A 15,971-nucleotide genomic window follows, 5' to 3' on the forward strand; every position below is an offset into this window, starting at 1 on the left:
TCGAGCATTGATTGATTCAACCCCGTTTGTCGTCATAATATTGTAACGGTTATTTGGGCAATATGCTCGATTTCATCGATCAAGTGTATCTCTCTCGTCAAAAAACTGCGCAGCCTCAGGATATCTCTTCCTAAAATCACTGTATGCAACATCAAACTCGTTTTACTTATATATTTTTTCAATTTGCAGAAACATTTCTGTTGCACCCTTCTTTTTGCACCTGGTTTTCAAGTTTTGGGATAAATGTCATGTACAATGGCCATGATGCACATTTTTATATACACTAGAAACCGCATTAATTATTCTCTGATGTCTGTCTGAAATTATCACCAGTTCAGTCTCGTCTGGTACTAATTCTAACAACTTCGTCAAAAACCAACTCCACGAAGAAGTAAACTCAACATCGACGACTCCCCACGCCAAAGATATTGGTGATAATTTCCATCATGTGCAGATGCCACGAGTAAAACACCATTGGACTTTCCCTTCAACCATGTACCATCAATTGATACACATTTCTGCATGCTCCGATATCCCCTGACACATGCACCAAAAGCAAGAAACATATAATTGAATCGATTTTCCTCATCAACACATATGACTGTAATGCTTCCTCGATTCATCTTCTCAACCATGTGCAAATAACAAGGCATTAGAGTAAAACTCTTGGTAGGATCACCTTTCATAATATTGTCTGCTAGTTCTTTCCCTTTACAAGCCTTGTAATATGCAATGTTCTAAAAAATGCTAGGCGGTAGGCAGGCGGTGACCTACCGCCTAGCGCCTATCTGCCTAGGCGGGGACTAGGCGATTTTTTTTAAGCTTAAATAATAAATATTTTGAGATATTCATAAGTTTTATTAAAAAAAATATAATTTTATGTCTTATATTTTGTATGAAATTCTTATAAAATTGTAATAATAAAATTATTATAATAATAAATTTAAAAAGAAATATATCTAAATCCAATCTACATATAAATAAAAAATATTATATATTATAATAAAATTAAAATAATGAATTGGAAAAAGGGTTGACAAAATGGTTGTCCCACATTGCTTTTGAAAAAGAAAAAAAAGGAATCTTGAGTATATATATACACCAAAGCTACTAATATTTCTTACTCACAAGAGATGGATAATTAAGGCCTAGGTGGATTAAGCCCATTTGTATCCGCATAGGCCCATTTGAATCCGCCTAGGCGACGCCCGATCCGCCTAGGCGGGCGATTAATATGGCGACGCCCTTGGAAGAAAACGGGGCGGTGGGCGGCGCCTTTTAGAACACTGGTAATATGATATATTAGCATTCATATTATTGTGCATCATCGCCATAACCTCTTTCGGTGCTATTGGCACTGGATTACCTTGGAAATTATTCACCAACATATCACGGACAACAACCAAACTAGATCCGTGGATTCTCTTACGTCTCCTCGTCAAATCACAAGTGTGTGTATTGCAATATGTTCGAATGGAGAATGCATGTGAATCTTTAATCTTTGAGGTCCATATTCTCCACTTACAATCAGCCACTTTACATTTTACAACATACACTATCTGGCTACTTTTTACTGTCTCAAATTCAAAACATGCTTCCAAACTGATTCTTCTTAACACCTTTTTCACCGCAACTCTGTTTGAAAATTCTTGACCAACAAACAAGTTTGAACCATCTGTGAATGAAAATGTGTCATTAGCAATATCCACATTTGCAACCACATCTGCCTCATTTTTTGCAATCACAACTGCCTCATTACTTGCAATCACAATTGCCTCGCTATCAATATCCACATTTGCAACCACAACTGCATCACTATTTGCAACCACATCTGCCTCATCAAAAGCCTCACTGATATTATTACGATCCAAAGAAACAATATTCAAAATAATCATCATAAGAACTTTGATCGTTATAATCAGTACTTTCTTCATCAATAACAACTTCATGCACATTATCAGAAACATCCAAAAAACCAACAACATGTTCGATTTCAACTTTAAGCACCGGCCTCGTTTTGGGACAACCAAAATACAGATATGCTTTCAAATCTTGATCATTCTCTATATAAATCGATTGAATGTTGCACGGAAACTCTAAAAGGTAACTCAACCTCAGGTTGGCAGACTTTTCTATTTTCCCAATTCTATATAGTTCACGATTTAAATTTTCAAGAAGAAAAAAAATCATCATCTACTGGAATAGCAGCAAACTTTGAATTGGGCCTTGGATTCCATTTATATATGCTATCTTCACTCGCTTCTCATCTACCATCGAAATGAACAACGATAACTGTAGGCATAACCTACAAAATTCACAAAAATTATGAGAATAAGACTATTTTAATCACCGAAAATAACAAGAACTCTTCATGGTCTACCATGGTCTACCCATGGTCGACCAAGAGAGTTTATGGTCGACCAAGAGAGTTTAGGGTATACCATGGTCGACCCAAAACTCTCTTGGTCGACCATAAACTCTGGGTCAACCATGGTTGACCAAGAACTCTTTGGGTCGACCAAAAAATTCTCCTGCGCTGTATCACCAATAAAATCAAACTCAATTTATTCTAACACATCATTTTTTTTATCCACACTTGCTAAATAAAAAAATGACTTAAATCGGATTAATGCTTACATTCAACAACAATGGAGAAAATTTACTTGCCCTTGCATAGAGATAAGTTTTTGTTTTTCTTCAAATACAGATGAATCAGCAATATACGATGTTTGAAATAGATTAGGTCCTGCTTCACATCTCAAGGATAGAACTGGATGGAGCAGCCAGGTGAAGAGAAAAATAAAGCAGCCAGGTGAAGAGAAAAATGAAGAAGATGACAGGTTTTTTCTTGTGGGAAAATAGGGCACGACAAATTGTGGGGAAAAATTAAATAAACTGATAGGGGGATTGTTAATTAGTTTAACTAATTGACTTATTAGGTTTAATTTTAATTTAAGTGAGTCAACTCCCTTTTTTAAAAAAATATGGAGTCAACTTCCCTTTTTTTAAATACTCCCCAAAGGAATCATACTTTTTTAACCAGCCCGCTGGAGCACTCGGCTTGCACGAATTGAAAACGGGTCGGAGATGGAGCTGATGACCACAATGGTTTGATCTTGCGAACCAGTTTGTTTTCGGTCAAGGCCTTTTTTTATGGATTGGTATTCCTTCCAGATATGGTATAGGTCTTTTTTTTCCCGTAAAGATGTATATGGTCCAGGTCTTTAAGGAGTAGCCCACAAAAATGAGAAGCATCGGTTGTGAAGAAAAAATAGAGAGATAAATTGTCTTTACGGGTTTGGGTCAGGCCCAATATTTGAGAGACAACGGGTTGATCTGGATCCAAGAGTTGCTCCACGAACATCCGATTAAACGGAAGCCGATCCACTGTAGTTAGGGGTGAGTATTCAGTTGGTTCAGTCACTGATCGAACCGAATTTTGAATAATCGAACTGAACTATTTTTGCATAACCAAATGATCGATTTATTTATTATAACCGATCAAAACCAAAACGAATAAAAATTGGTTAATTCGGTCGGTGGCCGAGTTAACTGATTTTTGTTTTTTGGAAAAATGAAAAAAAAAAATCTGAAAAGTAAGAGAAAACGAGAAACCTTGTAAGATTAAAGTTTAGAAGCAAAATCGTACAATTGTTATAAAAAATCTCAATCTCGGTCCAAAAGGCAGTCATATTGTTTACGAGAAAAAGCACAAGAGTTTGGGAAATTAATGGAAGAGGTGCACCGATAGTTTAAAATTATAGAAATGGGTAATTTGACTATTACCAAACAGTTTATAAGCTGTTAAAATAAGTTGTTTTTAAAAAAAGTAAGATCACTCCTACTTTTTTTAATAAAAGATTTTTTTTTGATATTTTACTTTTTCATATTATCTTTATATATTTTATTAAATACTCACCATGCCCCCTACCCATCCTTTTACATAATTTATCAATTTTTTTAAAATTAAAATATAAAATAGTTTTATTTTTTAATATATGTTTAAAATTTATGATAAAATTCTAAAACTATTATATATATATATATATATATATATATATATATATATATATATATAACTATTTACATTATTTTTGTAGTAGTATACCCTTTTTGATAATTTTGACAATAAAAAGATCTTATAATACAAAACACATCAACATCTTTAAGTCGTTAAAAATAAGTTCATCCAAACACTTTAACATCTTATTTTTAAAATTAGACTGACAGCTTATAAGCTCCTAAAATAGCTTAGTCAAATACCATCTTAATATGGTCAATATTACTAGAAGACATGTTGTTAAACCCCAGCCCAGAAGAGAGACAAAAGCCCATATACAGGAGCGGCTCCATTAAGGGGCAAGGGAGGGAAGTTGCCCTCCCTTGATTTTATTTTTTTTAATACCCTACATGTAAAATAAATTTATAATTTATGAGTATAGATTATGAACCAAATACGAAAATACAAGAAAGGGTCAAAAAACCTTAAGTTATTTTTTGTTATTTAATGTGTGCAAAGTGATCCAAAAATTTGTGGCTCATAATTTTTTAAAAATTGAAACCCAAACACTAAGTTTTTAAACCTAAACACAAATGAGTTTAAGTTTTTTTAAACCTGAAAACAAATTTTTGAAGCAGTAATTGTTAGCTTACGAGCTTGTGAGTTTAAATTTGATTTTAACAGTCGTAACAACCGCAATGAAGAAAATTTGTTTTTGCTGTGAAAATTAACACGAATATTATAAATTAATTATACTGAAAAATATATATTTTGTAATTTTTCGATTGAAGTTATTAATAATTTTCAAAAAATGTCAAGTTGTAGGGGTATATTGTAAGTTAAATTGGAAATCTAACAATATTATTGGAGTACTATATTTAAATTTTTCGTCTGCCCTTCCTTGGTAATATTTCTGAATCCGCCCCTGCCCATATATGAGGCCTAATCCCTTATCTCACAAGTGGAAGAGTCGAGACTGTGGGAGAATGGGATAAATAGAGGGGGTCGGTTGTTACGAATAGGGGACATGGTTATTGTGTTGTTAAGCTAGCTTAGATAGATGAATGCTTCTTATTGAGTGAGAGTGGGTTAGTATAGTGGAAATATCCCACTGTGTTCTTTCATATTATTTCAATTTGGCTTGTTGCTACTGATCAATTGCTCCAATTCTTTATTTTATGTTTATCAAATTGGGTTAATCGCTTGAGTTCAAATCAATGGTCAACCTATGTTTGACCATTTCTTTATCGTTTTTGGTCGAAGCAAAAAGTTTTGGGAAGCTTCAAGTTTAATCGAGACGAGACTTAAATCAAGATTTTTAGAACCTGAGTATGATACAAATGAAATAGAAATTATTAATCACGAATACTATAAATTTTTCATGGGTGGTCTGATTAACTCCAACCACATCTATGCAGACAGTCTAATTACGCTTTCATGAGTTTCAATAGGTCAATTCAAGTTTCGATCCTTTTACCATGTCTACATACATTCATTTATTCATTTTCCAATATATTTTTTCACCCATGCCCGTATTTTCTGGTTTATCAAAGAATACAAATTCGAACGCTTTTTACTGTCATCAAATAAAATAATCTCGTGTATGACTAGTATATCTAGCTAAAACACTTATCGTTTCAAATAATATTTCATCATAAAAGGAAATTATGATAATGTATATTTATCTCCCTGAATTTTATTTTATTTTTGACAAGAAACTTGTAATTTTATTTCATATTAACAAGATCCGAAATTACAAGTTTGATCAACCAACGAGGAAAGCTCCCAGACACCCAACAAAAAGGTGTAGGGGAGGAACAAGCAAATTTAGATAAGGAGTGCGCCACTTCATTGGCCGATCTCCTAACATGAAATAAAGAAATATTTCCAAGCTCTACCATAAGCAAATTAATCTCTGAAGCGCATAGACCCACATAACTGAGATCATCTTTTGGCGACGTGACTGCTTTCACTGCCAAAAGTGAATCCGACGCTATTACTACTTGATTAAATTCTTGTTCTCGCACCATTTCCAGACCTGCTTTAATCGAATGAAGCTCACCCATAACAACTGAACCTGGCATCATAATATTATTTCCAAACGCCACCAATGGTTGACCCTCCTGGTTTTTCACAATACCACCAATTCCACACATATTATTGTCCTCATCAAAGCTCGCATCAACATCTAGCCGAAGCTTTCCAGTCGGCGGCAACGACCATGAATGAGGAGAATATAGCGGCCCTACAGATTTGGAAATTGCACACCCCTGCACTGCACTTTGGTAATCATGAATCATCACCTTACCATTCAAAGCAACATCACGCAACTCCCTTTTATCATTAATATGAACTACCCGACATCTTTCCCCCCAAATGGACCATGTTTGACAAATAAACTCCTCAATTTGGCCACGATCTGGAAAAGTTAGCAACCAATGGCATACATCCTCCGAGCACAATAGAGTACAATGTTTCAAGGCAGCCCACACATCATTTTTCTTCCATAATCTCTTTATCACCGGACAAAGGAACAATGCATGGCACAATGTATCCACAAAAGAAAAGCAAAGAGGGCAGCAAGTAGTAATCGGAACATGATGAGCCACAAGATTAACTCCGGTTGGCCAAATGTTATGGTAAAAATGCCACCAAAACACTCGAACCTTTGGAGGGATATCAAGAGCCCAAAGAAAGCAACCACCATTTCTTAATTACTGAGAAAGTCGAGTGATTTTCTGGCGGTTCCTCTAACCCATAACCAACCCGATAGCCACTTTTAACCGAGTATTTACCTTTTGTATCAAATTTCCAGAATCTCTTATCTTCGGTACTCCACCCAAAAATTGGAATAGACAAAATATTTTGAATCAAATACGGATTACATATATTCTGCACAGCCTGCTCATCCCACTGGCCGTTCGAGATCAAAGAGCTAACTTTCGCACCCTCATGAAGATGGATCAAGCTCTGAGATACCTTAGCTCGCAAATTCGGGATCCATATTTCTTGCCATACGTCAATAGACTTCCCATCACCTATCCTCCAACAGATTCCTTCTTCCAATAGACTTCTACTCCAGACCAGAGCGCGCCAGATAGACGATGGATTGCTTCCCAAGGATGAGTGCATAACATCCAAATGTCTAAAGTAGCGAGCTTTGAGAACCCTCGCCACTAAAGAATCAGGTTTCTGGATAATTCGCCAAAGTTGCTTTGCCAACAAAGCTTTATTGAAGATCTCAAGTTTTCTAAACCCAAGACCACCCAAAATTTTCGGTTTACATAAAAAATCCCAAGTCTTCCAATGCATCTTTTTTTTATCATTCTCCAACCCCCACCAAAAATCTGCACACTCTTTTTCAATAGACGAACAAGTAGCCTTAGGGAGGCGAAAACATGACATGGCATAAGAAGGGATAGCCTGCAGCACTGACTTGATAAGTATCTCCTTACCTCCAACAGAGAAAAGATTACTCCCCCAATCATTTATACGCCGAGAGACCCTTTCCACTAAATATCCAAACTGAAGTTTCTTACTTCTCATTGAGAATGTTGGAAGGCCCAGATAAACTTCATGACCCTGAACAACTGGTATGGTAAGCGCTAATTTAATATGATCTACCATGATAGGGCTCGTGTTTAGAGTGAAAGAAAGAGCCGATTTCTCAAAATTAATAACCTGGCCCGAAGCTCTTTCATAAGCTCTCAAACAATCAACTACACACAGATAATCCTCTTTTGTAGCCTTAAAAAACACAAGGCTATCATCTGCAAAGAAAAGATGGGTCAGGATCGGACTTGAGGAAGCAATACGAACCCCCTTAAGCCGACCCTTTACCGCCTGCATAGACAACATCGATGATAAACCTTCAGCACAAATGGTAAACAGATAGGGAGATAGGGGATCACCTTGACGGATACCCCTACCCGGCTTCAAATCACCCACCAAATGTGAATTTAAGTTAAACGAGTATCGGACACTCGTTACACACCTCATAATTTTACCAATCCACTCGTCGCAAAAACCCATCTTCATCATGATTGCCTCAAGGAATTTCCACTCAACTCTGTCGTATGCCTTGCTCATATCTAGTTTCAGCGCCGCATACCCCTGTTTACCTTGTTGTCTATTCCGCATCCAGTGCATAGTCTCAAAACCAAGAATTACATTATCTGTGATTAGTCTACCTGGAACAAACGCACTTTGAGTTTCATCAATAACATGTTCCATCAAAGGCCTTAACCTATTCGTTAAGGCTCGAGCCACAAGTTTATAACACACGTTGCACAAGCTAATAGGACGAAATTCCTTCATAAGAAGAGGGTTCTGCACTTTAGGAATAAGATTAATAATGGTACTGTTCCAATCATCCATAGGGGCTCCATCATTAAGAACTGATAATACTGCCTTCGCCATATCCTCGCCTATTATATGTCAATACTTTTGATAGAACATGGTCGACATTCCATCTGGTCCAGGAGATTTATCCGGACTCATATCAAATAATGCATTTTTTTATATCCACCATCAAAAACGGCGCACACAAGAGCTCATTCATCGAATTAGTAACTGTAGTCTTAACACAATCAATCACAGATCTCATCGAGTCCAAATCGGGAATAGAAGAGGTGAATATTGTATCAAAATAATCCAAAATAATAGGAGCCATACCTCCCTGATCTTGAACAAGATCTCCATGAGACGACATCAGCCCACGAATTTGATTATGAGCCTTCCTCATAGTTGCCTTTCTGTGAAAAAATTTTGTATTCTTATCCCCCATGGCAAGCCAATCTGCTCTAATTCTCTGTCGCTAGTAAATATTTTCCTGACTACTAAGTTCCTCAATCTCCCCCTCTACCTCCCTAATCCGATCAAATTCAGTAAACCAACTCCCCTGAACTCGGATTTTTTTCAGCTCATCCCTTTTCTTCTTAAGTTGACGAGGCATAGAGCTGAAGTGGTCTCTCGCCCAACTCTGTAGCCTCTCAGCACAATTCTTAATTCTAACAGGCAACTCCACCTGAGAATTACGAAGACCATACCACCCATCTCGGATCACCTCTTCACAATCTTTATCCCGCATCCAAACCGCTTCAAATCGAAACCTCCTAGCACAAGATCCAACTGATAGGTTATCAGTCGAAGACAGCCCCAGAGACATAAATAAAGGCCTATGATCCGAGTGATAGAAATCCAATGCTTCGTATTTGACAGTAGGAAATAATAATCTCCATTCAAAAGTGCTAACATAACGGTCAAGCTTCTCAAATTAAATCTTCTTTTTGCTGCCGATTTACCCAAGTAAAAATATCTCCGCTCCCATGCAAATTTTGGAGATTACACTCATCCAACACAATTCGGAACGCCTCCATTTGCCCAGACGGTCGCCTATTACCACCCATATTCTCACTATCGAAGCAAATTTCATTAAAATCCCCTCCCAACAGCCAGGGAATCCCAGAAAATTCAACAAGACTCGCAAGTCACTGAATAAGAGACCAAGACTGATGCCGAAGATGCGCACACGGGTTGCCATAGAACCCCGTGAACCGCCAAGACTTCCCTTCATGATTCACCAAACAATCTATATGCCCTAGTGAAAAGGATTGAATCTTCACATTCAATGGGTCTTTCCAGCATAAACACAGCCCACCACTTCTTCCTCTACTTCCCACTGAAAAGCATCCCTTAAAACCAAGCATATTCGACCACTGCGAGTTATTAATGTCTCTCTTGCGCGTCTCGCACAGGAACAAGAGAGAGGGTTTCTTTTCGGCGATAAGCCTCTTCAATTCACGGAAAGCCCGTTGGTTTCCAAGCCCCCGGACATTCCAAACTATACAAATCATACTGATCGGCGGGGTTGCTGCGCAACCACCGCCGTTAAAGACATTAAATATCCTTCCACTGAATCCTCCACTGCCTGCTTTTTACCTCTATTTGTGCTATCAATATTTTCAACTCCTTCATATACAGAAACTGAACGTTTAGCTCCCACACAAGATAACTTCTCAGGAGAGTGTAACGCTTTCTTGTTTTCTTTAGCACGGGCCAAGCGTTTCCATTTAATCGGACTCCGTTTTGGCTTGGGAGATAGTTTACCCTCCATACTCGGAACTCCTGCAGATCCTGTAGCGTCCACCATGACCACATTTTCCTCCCATCCGACTCCATGCAGACCACTATCCTCTCTTATATTGCTGCCTCCAACCGCTTCCACTGACTCAAACCCCTCTCCTAAAGAATGGTTTTTATCCCGCTCTTGAAAGTCTGAACCTCCATCCTCTTCCCTGTCTTTCCCCTTTGAACTCTCCCTTATGACCAAAGTCGTACTAGTTTGGCTAGGTTTAGGCCCTTTCGAAGGTGAAAATCGATTTCTATTCTTATTCCCAATTGTATTAGCTCTCAGCCAGACCCCAAACTTCATCTCTTCATTTCCTTCTGAGCTCTCCTCACAAGTTCGAAATGAATGGCCAATGACACCACATCGATAACAAAAATCCGGGAGTCTTTCATACGTAAGGAGAATAATCACGTCCTCCTCATCTTCAACCCCAACACAAACAAACTTTTTCAGTGGTTTTCGAATATCCAGAAGTACACGAATCCGAGTATTACTCCCCATAAATAAACCAGAATCTCCTTGATCCACTTCTTCCACTACTCCAATTTGAGCCCCAATTTGCTCCAATATTTTCCGATTCAAGAATGCCAAAGGCACATTATGACACTGTACCCAAAACGAAGCCTCATTAAAATTCAGAAACCGAGGATCTTCCATCCTCTTAGGCTCCATGATGACGATCAGATCCTGGAAAAAACTCCAAGGCCCTTCCATCAAAGCTCTACTTCCGTCCTCCTGCGACACAAAATCCAAAATAAAAGTATTGTCACCCACAAACTCAATCTCCACCCTCTTTTTAAACTGAAGAATACGAGGAATTTGTGTACAAAACGTTTCCCGATTAATGGATTTCGGCGAAATAACTCGAGCAACAAGGCACTTTGCTACTCTGGCCTCCCCAAATTGCAAGTCCGCATTACTGATATTGACATTCTTCTCTCCTTTATTTGTAATTTTGATTTCCTTAACCAGCCTGGATATGTCTTCTAAATCCATGATGATAACCAATAGCCTGAACCCACTCAGATCAATCCTCCCGATCAATCGAGTGAGAAACCTACAATGCGTAGGACTAAGCTCTTACAGGGGTTCCCACAGAAACCCTAGAAGAGATGCATGTTGATCTCCCTGAAATTTTGGTTCTCCATGTTATCACGTACATTTTAATTTTAGTATGTTATTTTTTACACTAACATGGAATGTGGTGCTGATGTGCATAGTATCACGTCAATTAAAATGAATTAAGACTACCCAAATTCAAATATTATACAATTAAATCTGAAATTTAATAACAAAAATGACCAAAATCGTAAAGTGATAAAATTACATAACCAAGAAGAAAGTTTTCTTGATTTTTTAAAATAGTTTTTATGCCAAAAAAGCTCAAAGAGACGGGAATCGGGAGATATTCATCTCTTTTTAAATCACTTGGTCCCGAACAAGTCCTTGGAGCCCTATCCCTTAGCAATGAAAACGGTGGCGGTTTCAAGCTCGCAAATTGATGCACTATTTGTATTCCAATTGTCATTGATTCATTGAAATTTCATCAGTTTCTTATGTTCTTTTGTATCGTTGTTGCCGTGTTAAGGAATAATTGAAAGATGGGTTCACATGTTCCATTATGTAATTAGCTGATTTCGAGCTCACCGTACAACATTAGGTTCATGTTTTTTCATTGTTTAGATATATGACATGATTGAGTTATGGTCTGATGAAGTGATTTTATAGCAAATGGAAGCTTTTGATAAACTATACATATATTATTCAAAACCACTCAGTTGCAAATGGAACTATCATAACTTCTACTTTCATATATCTTGTTCATTTATTCTCTCCCATTGTTTGTTGGAACGATTCTATGTATTGTGTCATAAATTTACTTTTGTGTCCTCTTAATAAGCTCAAATTTTACTGCAGTGAAAATTTCTAAGCTGACAACTTAAATTTTTCTCAATAGTCATAGCCATATGGGAGATAGCTCTCATTATTATAAGGCATGGAGCAGACGTGGATGCTAAGGACTTAGAAGAGTACACGGTTCTTGGTCAAGCCTCTGATGATCTACGACCAATTCTAGTTGAGGCTGCGAAGTCCATTCTGGAGAATTGAATGAATAAACATGATACTCTGTCTAAGAAACAAAAATACAAATTAGTTACTTGTGTTATTAGTCCATTCCTATAAATATATATAAATATATATATATATATATATAAATCTTAAACAAAAAGCTGAAGAAATGCTAAAACTTAAAAATTTTAAACAAAAAACAAAAACTGATGATCGGTGAAAATTTTAAACAAAAAAAGAAGTATAAACCAAAACTTTTCTAATTGGAACATGCGGGAGAATTGAATCATTTGATGGTAACAAACACTATCAAATCAGGACCCACAGATATGGGTGATGAGCCGATGTCGACAAGCTGCAGATTTATGTCGAGAATATCAGATGATTGAGTGAGCTTCAGTGAGTTCCATTGAACAGCAAAACATCGCTCTAAATATTTTCATCTAGTGGAGTCAAATGGTACTCTTCCCGCGGTGTATTGTCCCCATGATCTGCCAACTTGAGTATGTTGGGGTGTAAGTTCACGTCATTCATCACCTAAACGTCGAATGTTGTAGAATTTGACATGTTGATGAGCATCATTGTTATCCCATTCTACAAATCAAGAACAAAAATTTAGCCCATGCTTAGGAATTAAATAAATTGTGGGTTCGAAGAAAATCTAGCTTATCGAGTTTTTGGAGCACGAGTATAGGCGCGCAGGTAAAAAGAGCCATGGTGGGAGGTACTGAGCACGTTCTTCCCCATCAAGCGGTGCCACAAAAGACACTGCAAAAAAAAAAGTAAACAAAAGAGAAAATGTTAAAATTATCAAATGAATATTTATTTTCTTTAAAAGGCTTTTGTTGCATTCTCACCCATAGTAATCTGGAAGACATGAATGTGGTTGTGTCTAGAAAATCATGCGTTTTTATTAAATTTAATTTTAAAAAAAAATTAGTTTAAAAAATAATGCATGCACGGTGTAATTGCAAAACTACTTCAAAACGCCATGGTAAAGAGCGGACGCTGGCATTTTTTAATGTCAGCTTCCGCTCTAGAAAGCAGCGGACGCTGCCTACGTGGTGGCATCCACTGCTGATGCGCATGCTCTTAATATATTATTATAATACCAGCGTCCGCTTTTGCTAGAAGCGGATGCTGATTACCCACCGTCCTCCTATCCTTACTGCGGACGTGATTCGAGACACTAAAAAATAATTAAATTATCGAGCACGTATATAAAATCACCACAATAATACACAACCTCCCGACAAAATTAAATTATCGAGTACATATATAAAATCACCACAATAATACACAACCTTCCGACAAAAAATCGTGATCATTCCAGCAAGATTCCCGGTTTGACAATTGAACAACATGATCCTGACAAGATTTCCACATAAATTTTGACCACATTGAATAACGTGTTTAAGCCTTACAAAATTTGAAATTCAATTGTTCAATATTCTATATAACAATTGGTTGAATCTCAGTGTCTCTCACTCTCTTTTATTTGAAGAAGTTCTTCACAATTTTTAAAAAATATTATTTCATTTCCTTCTTTCCTCCTTCTGTCTTTGTAATATTTTTTCTGAAATTTCATCTTCGGTATGGATAACATTGATGTGCTTCTATATTTTGGTGGTCACGTTAGTATTGAGAATGAGTCGGTTGAATATACTATCCCGTATATTAGACCGATTCGAGTATTGAGATCAATTTCTTTGTTCGATTTGGTTGAATATGTGCATAAAATATTGGTCATTGATCCGATGAATTTTAATCTGAAGCTGTCGATGAAAACTCATTCATGGAGAAATCAAAATGGCATGAAATTCCAGTCGACCTTGTTGATGCTGATGCTCTGGAGTTTGTAATGCAATGCCCCAATATAAATGTATTGCATTTGTACGTTGAAACAAATCAAATTGATCAAAATTTTGGTCATGATGATGATGAATCATATATTCCACATGTTACAGAAGGAATAAGCAATATGCAGTTAATCAACATATCTCTGGCCCTTTTGAACATGTTCATCCATGCTGGCCAAATACGGGTTTGGGTTGGGATCAAAACGTCGGTGCAACAAATTTGTATTCAAACAACCAGAATTTTGCTCCACACTATGATGTTCCTAGAAGTGATAGTGATACTGAACCAGAGATGTCATATGGGGAGTCTGGAGAAGAAAATGACAACGACGCTGATGATTTGAATTATGATGAACGTGTGAACACACATGCAAATATCGATGAAGGGACGTCATCTCGTCCACCACCTCGTCAAACATTATAGAGGCAAGTCGTACCATTTATCTCCACCATTTCTGAAATGCCATCATTTTTCAATAAATACTTTGGAGAAGAGACTCCGGATTCCATCGGTGTACCTCTCGGGGCACGAGCAAGTTATTACAATCCAGAAAGAGGAGAACTTGATGTAAACATGTTATTTAAAGATAATAATGATCTCATTGCTTCTGTGAAATATTATTCAGTCAGAGTTTCTAGGCGTGAGTATCGTGTCGTTGATAGCACACGCATTCTGTGGAAGGTACAATGTAGAAATGATTCTTCTGCCGCCCGGTGTCGTTGGGGTCTTCGAGCTTGTTTCAAATAGAAATCAGGTTACTAAAAAATAACTAGATATGGCGGTCCTCACACGTGTATATCTACCAACGTCGGCATAGACCATCATAACTTGAATAGCGATATGGTCGCACAAACGTTGTTGGGTATTGTACGTTGTGATCCTTCGTACGAGATTAAATATATCATGGAGAGTGTGAAGGATAAATACGGATATCAAATCTCGTATACGAATGCATGGCGAAGTCTGAAACGTGCGGTGGAAATTTTTTATGAGACTTGGGAGAGTTCTGTGCAACTGCTTCCGAAATATATGTGTGCTCTGTGCAAATATAATCCCGTAACAGTTGTCAAGTGGAAGCATCTTAGATCGAACAACGAATCAATAAAAATATTGAACTATGTTTTTTGGGCATTCAGGCCTTCTATAGATGGATTTCGTCACTGTCGAAAAATCATCAGTGTTGACGGCACACATTTGTATACAAAATATAAGTACAAAATGCTGATCGCAGTCACTTTGGATGCAAACAATCAAGTGTTGCCGTTGGCATTTGCAATCGTGGATGAAGAGACATCGGATTCCTGGAAATGGTTCTTGGAAAATGTTGGTCAGTATGTTGTTTGTGGTGAAAGTGGAGTATGCCTAATTTCTGATAGACATGAGGGTATTGTTCGAGCAGCTGAGGATCTCCACTATTTTAAACCTCCGCATGGTGTGCATCGTTTTTTTTAGACATGTGTGCTCAAATTTTAATGCGAGATTCAAAGATGTGCATTTGAAAGATTTATGTCGGGAGGCGGGTAAATAACATCAAGTCTGTAAGTTTGACGCAACAATGGAGGTCATCAAAAACAAAAATATTTTAGCACACAGGTACTTGGCTGGAATTTCAAAGGAGAAATGGAGTATGGCCCATGACGGAGGTTGGCGTCATGGGGTGATGACGACCAACATGTCTGAATGCTTGAACAGTGTATTAAAGGGAGCTCGTAGAATCCCTATATCTGCGATAGTGCACTTGACCCTTCTAAGATGTGTACAATACTTCATTGAACGTGTGGCAAAAGGTCAATGCATGGTTCAGGAAAATCATCTGTGGTCAGACTATGCATGTCGCAAATATGAAGAATGAGCAAGAAAATCTAGCGAGTATCGTGTTGTCAAATATGATGTACGGACTCAAACTGCTTC

At 37.4% G+C, this 15,971-nt stretch overlaps 1 protein-coding gene across 1 annotated transcript; it reads right to left on the minus strand.

Moving 5' to 3' along the window:
• Positions 1–1,229: 1,229 nt before the first annotated feature.
• LOC140890347 (uncharacterized) lies at positions 1,230–8,744 on the minus strand. Its single transcript, XM_073298103.1, has 4 exons — positions 8,675–8,744; positions 6,767–8,427; positions 5,758–6,666; positions 1,230–1,943 (listed from the first exon to the last, which is right to left on the minus strand). Exons 1-4 carry the CDS (start codon positions 8,742–8,744, stop codon positions 1,230–1,232), a joined length of 3,354 nt encoding a protein of 1,117 aa, XP_073154204.1.
• Between the last annotated feature and the right edge of the window lie 7,227 nt (positions 8,745–15,971).

Source organism: Henckelia pumila, chromosome 3, assembly GCF_033568475.1.
Source record: "Henckelia pumila isolate YLH828 chromosome 3, ASM3356847v2, whole genome shotgun sequence".
Taxonomy (NCBI): domain Eukaryota; kingdom Viridiplantae; phylum Streptophyta; class Magnoliopsida; order Lamiales; family Gesneriaceae; genus Henckelia; species Henckelia pumila.